Source organism: Stenella coeruleoalba (genome assembly GCF_951394435.1).
Source record: "Stenella coeruleoalba genome assembly, chromosome: 6".
NCBI lineage: Eukaryota > Metazoa > Chordata > Mammalia > Artiodactyla > Delphinidae > Stenella > Stenella coeruleoalba.
The window spans coordinates 95,934,538-95,951,451 of record NC_137151.1 but is presented as its reverse complement, the minus strand read 5'-3'; the positions used below and the strand labels follow the sequence as shown (position 1 = coordinate 95,951,451).

General features: G+C 38.2%; 1 protein-coding gene across 2 annotated transcripts in view; it reads left to right on the top strand.

The window, feature by feature from the left end:
- RAPH1 (Ras association (RalGDS/AF-6) and pleckstrin homology domains 1) overlaps positions 1-16,914 on the top strand; it is a gene marked incomplete at its 3' end in the record, with an annotated part of 92,394 nt that overhangs the window by 41,112 nt on the left and 34,368 nt on the right. Inside the window, exons 5-6 of one of the 2 annotated variants that reach the window (XM_079925386.1) lie at positions 9,708-9,788; positions 15,176-15,250. The exons of the other annotated variant lie outside the window; for it this stretch is intronic. Coding sequence (XP_079781512.1) covers positions 9,708-9,788; positions 15,176-15,250 — 156 coding nt within the window. The remainder of the gene's footprint in view (positions 1-9,707; positions 9,789-15,175; positions 15,251-16,914) is intronic. 2 annotated transcript variants of the gene reach the window in all.

The following is a 16,914-nucleotide window of genomic DNA, read 5'->3' as shown; positions in this document are numbered from 1 at the left end:
TATTCTGTGTTTTGTGTGTTGATATTCCTTCTTTCCAATCAGATTATTTTGAGTTGGGTCAAAATGCATGAGGACAGGTTATGAACTAATTAAGAATCTTGGTGTGTATGTGTGTGTTTCCATCTGTAAAATACACTCATTATAAAGTTCACCCTGTAAAGTACACTCATTATAAGTAACAATCGAAGAGCAAACAAAGTAAAAAGTGAAGTCTTCTAGCAAACACTTCACACAGTATCTAGTGGTATCCATGGGCAAGGATACCAGTGTTCAATGGTATAATATTTAATATAAGACTTTAGTATAAGGTTTGGTGAGTAAGCCAGCAAAAAGCAGGGAAAGGAGTTAAAAGTCTTCTCTGTCCAGCCTGTTCTTTTGCCTTGCCCAGGTGGGTAGAAAAGTGGCTTAACAAATCTGGAACTTGTTTCAATGTACTTTTTTTTGGATCTAGTCTGTTCTAATGCAAACCAAGAAAACTAAGAGAGGCTTGCTAGATCCCAAACCAGTGTATCAAATTACCACCAGATTCAAATACAATTTTTTAAAAAATACTTTAATTAGTTTTGCATGCATGGAGTTAAAGAGTCATATAGTTCTAGGGACTTCCCTGTTGGCACAGCGGTTAAGAATCCACCTGCCAATGCAGGGGACAGGGTTCAATCCCTGGTCTGGGAAGATCCCACATGCCGCGGAGCAACTAAGCCTGTGTGCCACAACTACTGAGCCTGCGCTCTAGAGCCCGTGAGCCACAACTACTGAAGCCTGTGGTGTGCTCCGCAACAAGAGAAGCCACCGCAATGAGAAACCTGTGCACCGCAACGAAGAGTAGCCCCCCTCGCCTCAACTAGTTAAAGCCCGCACGCAGCAACAAAGACCCAATGCAGCCAAAAATTTTAAAAAATAATAAATAAATTAATTTAAAAAACAGTCATATAGTTCTAAAGAGACTTGTTACCAAAAAAACTTTGCTACACGTGCACACACACGCTCATGCACCCTGTATTCTGCTCGCAGAGGTAAGTGCTTTCTACTCTTTCAGCTGATTCTTAGTGTATTTACCTATCATTAAATCTGTAAGTATATCGCTATTTCTTGATTTTTTTTCAGTTGTATGTATTACCTACTGTCTTCTCACTTTGGAAATTAGGATATAGTTCTCCTTAGACAGTTCCCCTCTTTTCTCCCCTCCCGTTCCCCCATCCTTCGAATATATTTTGGTTGGGTAACTGTTCAGTGTTTATATTATCATGACTGTATACATGCAATTTACTGCTAAACTGTATATACTTCTGTTACATTTCCTTTTGGGGACATTACCTTTTGCTTTTCCTGGAATTAAGAATTGTCTTTAGATTTCAAAATAGCTTTTTGTATGTTTATCACTATTTCTACTCCAAACTTTCTCCCAGTTGATTAAATCTCTTACTTGGTTTGAACAAAATTGGTGTTCTATTAATTTCATCTTCTTAAAGTTCTTCTTTGTCTTTTGTAGTCTTTATTCTAGTATCATTCTTAGGTCTTTTCTCTCAGGTGGGTAAGCTTCTCCAGAGAAGATTCTTCCAATCCCCTGCATGGAGGGCATATGCTTGGCTGCCAATGCTTTAGCACTCACTTGGGAAAGAAGGCATGGGATGTGGAGTGGTCCTTAACACAACCTTCCATTTAATCCTTTCAAGTCAAGGCTATCGACATCTGGGCTACATAATTCTTTGTTGTGGGAGCTATCCTGTGCATTGTAGGATGTTTAGCAGCATCCCTGGCATCTACCCACTAGGTGCCAGTACTACATACATCCCTCCAGTTGTGACAACTAGAAATGTCTCCAGACATTGCTGTGTGTTCCCTGTGAGGCAAAATCGCCCCCATTTGAGAATCACTGTGTAAGTAGAAAGGGTTAATAATAGCAGGTCTGAGCCCTTTTTTTCATGGGAAATGACCTTGGATTTTCCTTCTCCTGGCATTCTTTACTAGAAACTTGATTAATGAATATATAACGTATCCAGGTAATATTGTTTATTGTAAATTGATGCTGATTGGTGAGTGCATATGGATCAGGAAGACTGTGAGTGAACTATAGAAGCCTGTGAAAAGACACTGAACTTGACTCCTGTTGTGCAATGTGTGACTCTTGTAGGTGAGCATGAACATATCCCTCCAGGGGCCCTGGAACCTACACTCATTGGCTGTTAAAATATGCTCCTGGTTCCTGTGGAGCATGGAGTTTCCCTAAGCCAGGGTGATTTCTGTACTTATTCACATGATCTCTTTCTCTTACAGGGTCCAAAAAAGGCCCCTGGTGGGCTGTATAAACCCCTTCTGAAGATAGCGTGCCTCATGCTAGCATGCTGTCTTTGTCTTTGTCTTTCTGCAGAACTAAATGAACCTGGTGCCAAGCTGTGGTCTTTGGGGTCCTATGAATGAATATCGGTCTGAACCTGAGACTGCTGCTGGTGGCAGGAAAGGAGGAAATCTGGGAATTAACTGCTTTCTTAAATATGCTTTCAACCAGTCCTGCTTTTAGTCCCACCTTCATTCACTTCTGCTGATTCTGGAGTCATTTGAGGCTACAGAATGTAAACTGGGGTGCTCCTCTGCTTTTCTCCAGTGCTGGCTTAGCATTCAGCTTTCCTTGGGCCTGCTGAGTGTTTTTTTTTTTTTTTTACCACTCAGCCATATGCTTTCTGGCTTCCAAATTTTTGTCATGTCTTCTTATGAGTTTGTCTTTAAAACAGCAGCAACAACCAAACCCTTTATCTATGTTTTAGTGAGATTTGGGGAGGGATTGGAACTGCCTCATTGGCCATTCACAGTCTCCTTTTCATGTCTACTGTCTCTTGACCTTGGAGTGCCCCAAGGTGCAGTCCTCAGACTACCTTTCTATCTGTATCTACTCCTTTTGTGATCTTACTCACTGACAACTCCCAAATTTTAATACCCTATCATTTATTTAAGGCACATTTCCCCCCCCCCCTACATCTTAGTTCCTCTAAAAACAATGGTTCTCAACTGGGAGCTATTTTGTCCCCCAGAGGACGTTTTTGGCTGTCAGTGATAGAAGGGTGCTCCTGGCATCTGGTGGGTAGGGGCCAGAGGTGCTGCTAAAATCCTGCAATGCACAGGACAGCCTCCACAGCAAACAAGTATCTGACCCAAAATAGTGCCAAGATTGAGGAGCCATGTTCTAAAGCAGGTGGCATCGGTCACTCACTGTCAGCAAGATGGCAATTACACTGTGTTGTGTGAAGCTGTCTGTTGACAGTTTCTGATAAAGATCAAGAAATACCAGCACTAAATCATCTTAGATTCAAGGGAATACAGGTTTCTTTAGCCAGTGCCTCTCCCCTGAACTCCAGGCTCATGCATCCTATTTCTAATCAGTATCTCTATTTGGTTATCTAATAGGTAACTCAGATTTAACTGCTCTAAAACTGAAGCCCTGATTTTTTTCTCCCAGACTTATTCCTCCTGCAGTCTTCTCCATCTCAGTTAATGGCTATTCTGTCCTTCCAGTTCATCAAGCAAAACCCTTGGAGTCTTTATCTCCTTCTCTTTTTTTTTTCCCCACCCTGCTTCCAATCCAGCAGCCAGTTCTGTTGCCTTAACTTCAGATTATATCCAGAATTTGATCACTTCTCACCACCTTCACTGCCACCAAGCCAACCCTGTCTTGATACAGATTTTTGCAGTAGCCTCCCGATGAGTCTTCTGTGTTCACTGTTCCCTTAACAGTCTGTTATCCACATGTCAGCCAGAATGGTCCTATTAAAGGTAAGTCAGATCTTGCCCCTCCTCCTTTCAAACCCAAAGGCTTTGTATCTTACTCAGTATAAAAACAAAATCCCTACAGTGGCCTGCAGGGCCTTACCAGATCTGCTTTCCTGTTGCCTGCTCCTGTATTCCTTTCTTTCCTCCCTCCCTTACTCTGTCAGCCATACTGCCTCCCAGTTGTTCGTTGCCAGAAGTCAGAGCTTGCCTCAGAGCCTTTTCGTTTGTCCCCCTGCCTGGATGCCCTTCCCTGTGATAGTACCCCTTTACTACCTTTAGGGATTTGCTCAAAAGTCACTTTCCCAGTGAGGCCTTCTGTGATCACCCTATTTTAAAATTGAACTCCTCTTCCTCTGCCCTGTGATACTTTTTATCTCCCTTTTCTGCTTTATATTTCTCTTTATTTTATCACCATTTAAAATACTATATATTTTACTTTTTTAAAAAATAAATTTATTTATTTATGTGTGTATGTATGTATGTTTGGCTGCGGTGGGTCTTCATTGCTGCATGCAGGCTTTCTCTAGTTGCGGCGTGCAGGGGCTACTCTTCATTGCGGTGCGCAGGCTTCTCATTGCAGTGTCTTCTCGTTGTGGAGCACGTGCTCTAGGGCCACGGACTTCGGTAGTTGTGGCACGCAGGCTCAGTAGTTGTGGCTCGCGGGTTCTAGAGCACAGGCTCAGTAGTTGTGGCGCATGGGCTTAGTTGTTCCGCGGTATGTGGGATCTTCCCAGACCAGGGCTTGAACACGTGCCCCCTGCATTGGCAGGTGGATTCTTAACTACTGTGCCACCAGGGAAGTCCTTTACTTCTTTTATTTTGCTCATCTGTCTTCTCCCACTTGAATGTGAGGTCCAGGAGGAGAGGAAATTTTTGAAAAATTTCTTTGATTCCTGATGTGTCTTTAGCACCTAGAACATTATTTGGCTCGTAAGAAGCAGTCAGATATTTGAATGAGCATTTAAATATATGCACATGTTCAATCCATCTTTGTCTAGAAGTCTTGCACTCTAAAATTATCAGCAATTATTTTCTTTCAAGATAGTGGGCGGAGTGCCATGAGTGAAGTAATACGTGAAAATTCTGATAGTGAAACTTTTTTTTTAGACCCCACTAAGTTCTTTAGAGGAAGTAATTATACCTGTTTTAAGAAACCTAGGACAGAATAGTTACTTGCACTGAAGTTTGGTGATACAAATACCAGTTGGAAAAATCAATTTGAGATTGGTACTATTTCGTCTTGGGGATGTGGGTATTCAAACTGCCCATTCAAAAATAAATAATTCTGTGGCTTATCTTTCTGCCTCCTTGCTCTCTGAAGCCAGCAGGGATAGGCACAGTATAATTTCACATCAGGGAGAGTATGTCTTTTTCCCCTCCTTTCTCTTTCTTGACTTTTGTTGAAATACTGTGCTTCCAGGCACTTCACATATGTTTATTTCATTTAAGCTTCCCGCTATCCCGGGCATTATTCCAAAGAAGAGATTAAGTAGGTCAAATAACTGGGAAGTCTATATTTGAATTCCAAAACTACATTTGCCTCCCAACTTTTATCAGTATCTTAAAAATAAAGTGAAGCTGATTATCAAAAATGATTATTCCCTGAATGTTAAAGAATGCTTTAAGCATAAAAATATTTTCCATGGATAAATGTAAAAATGAATTACAGAATAATTTTAGTTAGTATTCTTATAAAATCCATCAGTAATGTTCATTTGCTAAGTTTTTAAAATTAGAATTCATTGTAGTTGAAGTAAATTAGGGCTGTTTATATCTAAAGCAATGTGAAATAAATGTTGCAGCTGACTTGCTGGTACTTTTATTCACATTAATTGATAAAACAATTTTTAATAAGACAGCAGTTTTCAAATTTAAATAGTAATTTCATGTTATAAATTTTATATAAAGTAGGGTCTACTGATAAAAGGTTAGTGCTAAAATATACCTGTATATTTATTTTCTGGTGGGATTTAAGGGAATGATTCCTCTGAATTTGGCATTTTATACACATAAATGTGTTTTTAAAGTGAAAATACTTTTAGAAGCTTTTACTGAAGTTTATGGTAGATTCAAAAAGTTTTGCTGAGTCTTTAAGAATATTTGATGATCGTATTATAAATATTTTGATAGGAAAAATTCCCTAAATATCTGAGCTACTAAAACTTTTCAGTGTTATATATTTTTTCCTTATGTACATAGGGTTTTTTAAATGAAATATTTCATGGATACACCATTATAACTTGTGATATGCAACACAGCATATCATAGCTTCAGGGCAATTCCTTTACTTCTTTTACTTTCCCGAACTATTTCAGGAATTAATGTGTGCAGAAATTTTGAGGTATTGGAAAGAAAACAGCAATTGTGTTGTACTATCAGGTAGCATTGGCATTGAAGTCCCAAATTATTCTTAGAAAACAGCCTTTTGCTCTGAAGTATTAACCAGGTGGGAGCACAGGGCTTTCTGAAACTTTAAGAGGCCTACATATCTAAAAGATTGGGGTTATTAATTATCACAGCTACATTTCGCCTAAAATTCTAGTGGCTATGTTGCTACATCTCACTGAAATTTATTCACGTGTACCAACTTGGTGTTCAATTCTAGATTTCACTGGCCTAGTGAGATTAATAAAAGGAATAGGTATCAGATGAAAGAAGAACTGAAGATTGGTGAAAGCCAGGGGAAAAGCCTGGTCATCACTCATAGACACTTTTCAGACACACCACCCAGTCAACACTGGCATATATGCCCTGATCCTTATTGGGTGGGTTTCTTAGAAATATATGCAGTGTTTCCTTGAGGAAGTGAAAACGCATCTTTATTTGGTTTTAGGTCTGTTTTGTTTTTCTTTTCTGTTTTGCTTTGTGTTGGGAGAGCTGGTAAAGGACCTTATACTGGCTATATAATGGCCAGTTACATATCTAGGAGAGGAATAAACGGAAGAGGGAGGAAAAGAGAAAATAATATCAGCTACTATATTGAGTGCTTATTCTGTGTTGGGCATTGTGCTTTACATGCCTAACACACTGAATCTGTACAGTGCCTTGTGGAATAGGTACCATTACCTCTATTTTACAATGAAAGGAACTAAGGCAGAGTGACTAAATAACTTTCCCAAGGGTTTGAACCCAGACAGTCAGCAATACCTTGCTGTTTCATCACAGAATTGAAGGAGGATCAAGACAAGGCTAGACTGGCCAGTGCTTCTCAGATCCAGACCTAGAGACAGAACTACATGGGCAGTAGAAAAAAGGCAAAGAGATTTATGCAGCAACATCCCCATCTTGTGGTGTTTTAGTATATTCCCGAATATATTGTTAAAATTTAACAGCTATAAGCTAGCTCTAATCTAAATGAATTGAGGCTTAAATAAAATTCAGATGATGGCTGGTGGTTTCCCACTTTTGATATAATAGTAATGTAATTATTACTCATTAATGTTTATAGCAACTTTTGGAGATAAATGCTGTCATTACACCATTTTACACATGAGGAAACAGGTTAAATAATAAGCCCAGAGTCGCATTGCCAGGAAACGACTGAGCTGGGGCTTGAAACAGGCCCTCTGGCCGCAGGGTCTGGATTCTTAACCATCATGCTATATTTATTTTTAATATTTGCGAAGAGCATATACACATATCAGTAAGAGATGATGAACTTTTTATTGAAGCATTAATGTGTGTTCACAAACCTCCACTTTCCTCCAGTTGTTATCTAAGGTGTACGCTACCAAAACGAAGTGTTTTATTTTGTAACCATGGTTTTGGTAGAAGGTCATTTCTTGATTATGGGTGGGCTCCTGTGTTCAGATCAGTGCTTCTCTATACATCCTCCCCCCACAAGATTCTGGCTCGTAAATGGTACTTTTAACACGTTACAGATTCAGTTCAAGAAAGCAGTGATCCATAACTTGCTTTGCAGAGATTTGTGGAGAGTTTTTGAGAGATTGATAGAGAACATGATAGCTTTATAACAAATGAAAGATTTTGAAACTGAGAAGGTATGGAGCAAAGTTTGTGTGCAGAATTGACCTTCACATTCACTTCTTGTATGTGTTTTGAGCACAGCTTTTAGATTTATGAAAGTAGTGATGAAGAAAAGATAAAAATACTACCAAAAAAAAGTATTTAAATAGTAGTAGTATTTTTTGTAGTATTTAAATATTTTATGGAAATGGAACCTATTTAACGTTAAAGAAATGATTTCTATCATTGCATAATCCCTTTTCATCTTTATTAAGATAACAACATTTAATCTTTGTTTGCATATGTACTGTTTTCTATTGTCTTTGTTACTTCCCATATGTATATTCATTTTTGGTAAGGATATGTTGAATTTTAATAATATAATGGTTCCATCATACTGTTTAACATGGCATATAGGCAGCCATCTCTTGTTGAACACCTTGGATTGTGATTTTTTTTTAACTAACCAATAAGTGTTTAGAAATATGATGGGAGCTTGTGTGAGATTGAGCCTAGAGAGAATATATATTTTTTAAACTTTTTATTTTGAAATAATGTCAAATTTACAAAAATTTGAAAGAATAGTACAAAGAACTCATGAAACTCTTTACTCATGTTCACTAATTTTTAACGTTTTGCCACACTTTATTTTTTATGTATATACATTTTTTTCCTGAACCATTGAGAGTTGGTTGCATTTATCATGCCTTTTTAGCCCTTAATACTTAAGTCTTTATTTCCTAAAAATGAGGATAATGGCATTATAGATTTGATAGGCCTCCCATTGATGCAGTGATTGACACAGCGCTATAGGATATGTTGACTGAGAAAATGTATAGAGGGGAAAGCAAAAACAGTCTTGATCTGGCCAAGCAAGTGGCATGAAGGCCAAGAAGTAATAGTTATTCATACATTCCATAAATATTGGAGCACCTAGACACTGTGACGGGCTGTAAGGGATAAAACTATGAACATAATACACAACGTCCTTAGGAGATTATAATTTATTGTCTGAGGAAAGGGGTGTCAATACAGACAACCAAAGAAGCAATTTTAGTACAGTGAGTAAAGTACTATGATAGGAAAGACAGAAACCTTGGTTAAAAGGTCATTGATGACTTTGAGAATGAATAACAGAATGCATTACAACTCAAAGGATGAAGACTTTGGAGAAGAAAGGTGGATGCTAGATTGCAGGGAATTAAGGGATAAGTGCAAGAGGTACACCGTAGCTGAATTCAAAAGTAAAAAATAATGAAAGTAAAAAATAATAGTTTAACAAGAGGAGGATACCCAGAAGAATTGACTGTTTTTCTGTCCTTCTCAGCCCCAGTAAGCTAGACCAGTTGAGTATCAGAGACTGAGATATTAGAAGGGGAATGAGTAGGATCTAGGACATGGTTAGCTTTGGAGGGGAAAAAAGGGTATTTACTCATATAGAAGTGGAGAGAAGGATGAGAATATGGGTGTAGTTGTAGGATACATTTTAGGGATGAAGATCCTCATGATAGATGCGATTTTCTTAGAAATGGAAGGAAGTGAGGTCATAGGGAGAGGTTGAAGGACGAAACCAGGAAGTTGAAGAACTTGGAAACTACTTGTTCCCTCTAAGAACAAGCTTAGAGGGAATGACTTAGAGAGAGGAGAAAAGATTAAGAGTACTGCTAAAGAACAGTTAAGGCCCAGTTGGGGTTCAGTATGAATTGGTACTGGACACACTCTTTCTGTGTAGTTCTCCGATAGAGCTCTACTGTCCAGAAGGAGAGTGAGGTTATCCTTAAATTATCAAGGGTTAGGATCATCTGGTTCTTACCTTTTCTATTTTTGCACAGTATAATGAGGTGCATGCAACTTTTCATTACTATTTTGTTTCAATGATTCATTTCAGTGATCTTTTTCTCTTCCTGCATGATAATGAGAACTGCCCTTTTCCACCTCCTTTACCTATCATTTTCTTCCTTCCTGCATTTTCACAGCATGCTATTTCTCTGAGATGTCCCAGCAAGCAGGCCAAGCGTCATATTGACTTCACAGAAGAACAGGCTGAGCTGACACCTGTAAGTTCTGTAAACATGTCCATTGGGACTACTCAAATTTTATTAGCAAAGAGGAATGCATTCTCTACAATTCCTGATGGTGAAACCTTGTCATATATCTCAATTTTTTGAACACAAACAAAGCTTAATAAATAAGCAGAAACAAATGAGCAACTGTATGATACAGTATTATTGAATGTTAAAACTCATGTTAAGAGTATGTTGGTGGTTGTATATCTGGTATAGAGAAATTTTATATCAGAACCTTTTTTATTAAGCTAAGGGCTTCTGTAAATTTCTCAAGATATTGCTAAATTTGGCTGTTCTTCAGAAGGGGGATATCAAGTGTAATGACTCTTCTGCACTGATGCTTAACAGAAAACCTAATTTCTTCAAAAATGTATCCTCTGGTCAGTGGTTGACACACCTGGATGCTTCAGAGCTGCGCTGTTCCATACGGTAGCCACTAGCCACAAGAGGCTATTAAGCACTTCAAATGTTAATCCAAATTGAGATGTGCTATAAAGATAAAAACACATACTGGATTTTGAAGACTTAGTATGAAAAAAAGAATGTAAAATAAAAGATGCTAATATTAGTTTATTTTATCATTTTCTTCTTACTTTTTAAAAAAAGTGGTTATTAGAAAACTTTAAATTACATTTGTAGTTCATATTATATTTCCATTAGACAGTGCTGCTTCAGAGTCATCTATGAAGCATTAAAAAAAAAAAAAAAAGTCCCTGACCCGCACGCAGTTGAATCAGATTCCCTCTGACCTTCCCTTCTCCCCTCCTTCCCTTCCTCCCTCCCTCCCTTCCTTCCTGTCCTTTAAAAATACTGGTAGTAACCCAGTGAATTGATTCCACAACCCACTAATGGGTTATATCCTGCTTAGTGAAAAACACTTCTCCAAGCTTACCTTTGGCCCCTCCCCTACATTCTTAAGCATCAGCCCCTCGTACTGTAATATTTGCATTGTCATCTACTTGTCTCTTCCGCCCAGGCAGCAGTTCTCAGTCCTTTCAGTCCCAGTACCCCTATTTTATAACAGATAATTTATAGCAATACTTTTACTATCCCAAATGAAATTCATAGATAATATAACTTACCTACATACCTGTTTTTGTTTTTGTTTTTTTAGTGAATTTAATGCCCTAACACCTAGTATGAAGGAGAAATAGCCAAAAATAATTTATAATATTATAATGTATCTTTCAGGTTTTAAATTATTGGCCATTTAAAAACTGTACTAAAAGACACAATGAAATAGTCAAATCCTATACTTATTTATAATTAATAACTTTGGATTTAAGAAAAGTGAGATCAGAAGTCATTTTTCTAGTAAAAACAGAGCAGAAATATGGGTGGATCCAGAATTAAAACATGTCATGGCACATAATAGCAGACAAAACGTTCCTGTATATGGTAATTTTAAAAAGGGAAATAACCTTAAATGAAGTAGGGATAATGTGCTGACACAATTTATAGATTGCCAAAGAAAAGAAAATGGTGAAGTACAAAATTCTTGCAAATAAGATGATGCTTATTTATAATTGTAGTGACAAAATTATTCCCTGCCTTGTAGTGTGGGATGAGGTAGTGATAAAATGATTTTTATATTTGACTTTTTACATTACAGATTTCTCATTGTGCTATATTTTAAATAATTCTGAAAGATAGAGTAATTGAAATATTTTAAAATAATCTGTGTTAATGAAACTCAGTGAAATTCCTGCCTTTCATGTCTTTTCATTAATTTAACAGTATCTGGTTCTTAATTCTGTTAAAAGGAATATCAGCTCTCTCCTGTCATTTATTTGCATGTGACAGAGTGCACACTGATAATACCAGTTCTCATATTGGCAAATCTTACTTCAAGCTGGGTTTCCATTGGTGAGATGATTTTCCAACATAATGAATAATTCTTGGTAAATGTTGAACGGGAATTAAGTGCAGGCTTCCCTCAATTTATTTTACATGGTAAATAGCATTCCTGGAAGAGTCACTGAATATCAAAATTATATAGAAATACTTTGTTCTTATGTGTAAAATGGAGTTACTGAGTTCTAAACTCAGATTGTTATCAACAGGAATTCCCATCTATAATAAGGACATTAAAAATTCATGTGTGATGTGGGACTTGTTATTATATGACATTGTTCCGTGCTTGCAGGGCATCTAGCATTTCTGACTTCCCTCCTCATAAATACCAGTAATGCCCCCCTCCTCCTCATTGTGACAGCCCAAAATATCCCCAGCTTTTTATGAAATGCCTCCTTGAGGGAAGCACCACCCAAGTTGAGAACCACTGATATCTCCCTTTGCTCTGTCTCTACCCTCCACCCCACCCACAGCTGCCTCCTACTCATCCTCCAGGACTCTAGGCCTTTTCAGAAATACTTTGCTGAGCCCCTAATTTGGGTTTAGACACTGCCTCTACCTCTTACTTGCTCCTATACCACTTAACATACTGTATTACAGTTGTCAGTTATCTCCCTATTAGACTCTAAACTCTGTGAGAGCAGGGAGTGCCTTTGCATCTCCAGTGCCTGGCATGGTTCCAGGTTCAACGCTGAATAAATAGTGAATAAATGAAAAAAGGAGGGAAATAGACGAGAGAGAGAAAATGGGCTAATACACCAGTGAAATGGATTAAAAATAGGCTATTGACTTTGTGTTGTTAGTGGTAAATGAAAGAAAATATAAGAAGGCCCTATTTAAATGAAGCTATGTGCATTTTTGTTATGAGCCACGTGTACCAAGACTGAGGCTGACTTAACAGTGTGCCCAGAACACTGTGTCTTTCCCTTTTCTCAGTCCTCCACCTGCACTCCACTCTCCTCATCCCTCTCGCATCTTTCTCCAGTAACCAGTTCTCGGCCTCCAGCACCTCCCTCCTGAGCAATTCTAGAGCACTGTGTGACGGGCGCCAGTAGGGGAAGGAAGATAAGGCATTTATTGAAGGAAGGTGTTAGCTGCTTGTGGTTTCTAGATTTTCATTTTTTTCTGCTACAAATACTTGTGGCTTAGAGGGAACGTGGAGCCCTGGCCAGTGGTGAAGCAGTGCATGGCTGAGTGACTGTCCCAAACACAAAGGGGTTATGATCTTGTTCAGCTACTGCTTGTAGTCTCATTTTTTTAGATGTGGTGTTTTTGGGGGTCACCAACCATTAATGATTATCCTCTTTTTATTTTAAGGTATTTAAACCTTTCAGTATTTTAAAATCAGTAACTTCTACTTCTGGGTCTTCAAACAAATACAGTTAGATAATATTGTTTCTTACTGATCAGATATAGATTTTTTTAGTGATTTGAAGTCTTGAGGTGATTTGAGTTTGAAGACTGACTAAATTTTGTAAGATCTTTTTTTTAAGTTTAAACTTGAATTTAATGTCTAGAATTATATTTACCAAAGAATAGTTTGTTTCGATGGCCTCAAGCAGAATTTTTTTTTAATTTGAAAAATAATTATCTGAATATAGATATTCTACTCATTTGGGGGATCTTTATCTGAGAAAGTAACTTTTATGAGTAAGACAGATAGGACTAGGTTTTCAAGAAATTATTTTCTATATGTTCTACATAATTACGTAAGAATACGTTTTTCCCATTATATATGAATAACAAAAAATGAATGAGAATAAGAGCAATGAAAGTTATAGTTGCTCTTTTTAATTGTCCTCAGTTTTCTTCCTGGTCTTAGCTGATTGCTAACCTCAAATTAAATTCAATTTTCAGAAACTTCTGCTTAACCTGGCGTTTTTATAGGTGAGCCAACTAATCTTTACCTTCAGGGGATTATACCATCTAGGTAAATGAGGACCTAGAGATAATTTTCTCCGTTCTTATTATTGTTTGACCTTTTAGTGCTAATATTGATGAAAACGTCCAGTTTTTGTTTTAAATCTTAGGGTTTTTTTTTTTTTCAGTGTTTTTTTTCTTGTTTGTTTTGTTTTTTTTTTGTTTTTGCTGTACACGGGCCTCTCACTGTTGTGGCCTCTCCCGTTGCGGAGCACAGGCTCCGGACGCGCAGGCTCAGCGGCCATGGCTCACGGGCCCAGCCACTCCGCGGCATGTGGGATCTTCCCGGACCGGGGCACGAACCCGTGTCCCCTGCATCGGCAGGCAGACTCCCAACCATTGTGCCACCAGGGAAGCCCTTAGGGTTTTTTTTTTGTTTTGTTTTGTTTTTTGTTTTTTTCCCCCCAGGAGTAGGTGAAAGGGGCAGGTATGCTTGTAAGGTTCATCTTGAACTAAAAGCTAAAAAAAAAATACAGGCAGTGACATACAATATAGCAAACCCAACACAACATAGTGCAGATATGAGCAAAGATTAAGTTAATATTATTTTCTGTAACAGTGTTTTAATTTTGAAGTTGTGTATCTTGTTATCTGTGACAATGAACTTTATGAGAGTAGGTGCTGTTCTAGTATTTCTCTCCAAAAAATTTGTTCCTCAAGAATAACTTGATATATACTTAGATTTATAAAATATAATATTATAGAATACTTTCTATAACTCTACTCAGCTGTGCCATGCATTGTTTTAAATGGTGGTTAGTAACTACATAACATTAAAAAATAAATACTAACTTAGAATTATTTAGGGATAAGCAAGTCTGAATTACACATATATCAAAACAGCAGCAATTTATACTATATGAGTTTAATAAATACAGTTGCAAAAGCATAACTTACAATGTTTACAACCTTACTAAAAAGGTTTTAAGGGGGAAGAGGACAGTTAGGGACTATGTTATTCACAAATCATTTTTATGAAAATATACTAATTGAATTCATTTAACCAACTTAAGGGAAAACACTTCATAATATTTTGTTTATATCATTCATTTGCTATACAAGTCCTTTACTTGGGCAACACAGTACTGTTAATACTGATATAATGAGTGAATTAATAAAATTTTACTGAAAACATGTGATAACATTAGGCAAAATATTTATGGACATTTTTCCTCTTGGTGTGGCTATCATTGATTTGGTCAGAAATACTTGCAAAAGTTTTAAAACTGAGGAAGGAATAGGGATAGTCATTCGTCTTTGACACCTGTTTATTTGTGCTGTGTGCACAGCACTCAGAAGCACAGCCCTAAAAGACAAATTGCTCTGTGATCTTTGCAGGGTGTGATCCATTTTCCCAGAGCTGAGGGGTCAGCAGGAGTGGGCTAGGGCATGCCTGCTGGCAAAGGTGGTGTCTTTCCCTCCCCCTCCTTTTCTTTTTCTTTTTTTAAATTTGGTCATATTTCATTGAGTTTAGGTAAAATATGAAATTAATGGTAGAGAATCATTCTTGCTTTGTCAACGTTATATTTTAAACACATAAAACCTCCACTGACTTCTATTGCCTTTTTTGTTTGTTTGTTTTTCTCTCTCTTTTCCTGCACAAGCACTCCTATCTGGACAGGGAAACCTCCCTTCTTCTGAGAAACATTGCAGGAAAACCTTCTCATTTGCTGACCAAGGTGATACTTCTTCTTCCACCTGCATGTAAATATTTATTGCCTTATAGGTAGAATGTAATTTCTGTTTTTGACTGTGCTCTCAGATTTCTCAGGTTGTGCTTTCTTATTTTTGCACCTTTGTTCTTAATAGAGGTATTTTTTTCTCTTACTGAAGGTAATTATTTACTGATCTTAATAACTATCAGAAAATACTGAGAGTAGAAAATATTTTCAGTAATTTTTCACTAGTTTTTAACTTTCGTAAATACCTGACAGCCTGCCCAAGTGTGTTGGCACTTTTTCTAGTTTAACGTTGTATTTAATTTTGAAGTCTGAAATCATTGTTTAATTTTAACTTACTTCTAATGGCCATCCATGCTGTGAGGTACTTTAGCAAACTTTGTTTTTTAATTTTTGTTTATATTATCAATGCCTCATTTAATTAAACATTTATTTATATAAACAGAATCTTACTTTACATTAGTTTAATCAAATTGGAAGAGAAGGCTGCAATTTAAATTTCTCAGTTCTCTGCCCTCAGAATGGTTTGAATCAGTCCAGCTGGATTTTCATTGGGCTTGCATTTTACAACAATTTAAAATCACTTAGCCACTGTCATCATTAACTCAGGAAGAACAGAATAGGGAAGCTGAACAGCTTTCTACCTCCTCACAAGTCATGTTTTTATTTTGTTATTTTATTTAAATAATGTTAAATTCAAGCATGTCAGACTTGGTTATAGATAGTTTCTGAAGAATATACAAAGTAATTATGGTTTATGTCTCTTAAGTTTTTATTATCGTATCAGAGGGTTTCTTTCTTTTTTTTTTTTTTTTGCGGTACGCGGGCCTCTCACTGTTGTGGCCTCTCCCGTTGCGGGGCACAGGCTCCGGACGCGCAGGCTCAGCGGCCATGGCTCACGGGCCCAGCCGCTCCGCGGCATGTGGGATCTTCCCGGACTTTAAAAAATTATTTCTTCTTAACTTTATAAACTTGTGAAAGAAGATGGTAAAGCTAAAATTAAAATCTCCATGAGTAACAGCTCAAAGAGAAGACTCAAGAATCAGCAATAGGACTTCCGGGAAGATGGCGGAAGAGTAAGACTCGGAGATAACCTTCCTCCCCACAGATACACCAGAAATATATCTACGCGTGCAACAACTCCTACGGAGCACCTACTGAACGCTGGCAGAAGACCTCAGACCTCCTAAAAGGCAAGGAACCCCCCACGTACCTGGTTAGGGCAAAAGAAAAAAGAATAAACAGAGACAAAAGGATAGGGACGGGACTTGCACCAGCGGGAAGGAGCTGTGAAGGAGAAAAAGTGTCCACACACTAGGAAGCCCCTTCGCGGGCGGAGACTGTGGGTGGCGGAGTGGGGGAGCTTCGGAGCCGCGGAAGAGAGCACAGCAACAGGGGTGCGGAGGGCAAAGCAGAGAGATTCCAGCGCAGAGGATCGGGGCCGACCGGCACTCACCAGCCGAGAGGCTTGTCTGCTCGCCCGATGGGGCGGGCGGGGCTGGGAGCTGAGGCTCCGGCTTCTGTCGGAGCGCCGGGAGAGGACTGAGCTTGGCGGCGTGAACACAGCCTGCAGGGCGTTAGTGCACCGCGGCTAGCCGGGAGAGAGTCCGGGGAAAAGTCTGGACCTGCCGAAGAGGCAAGAGACTTTTTCTTCCCTGTTTCCT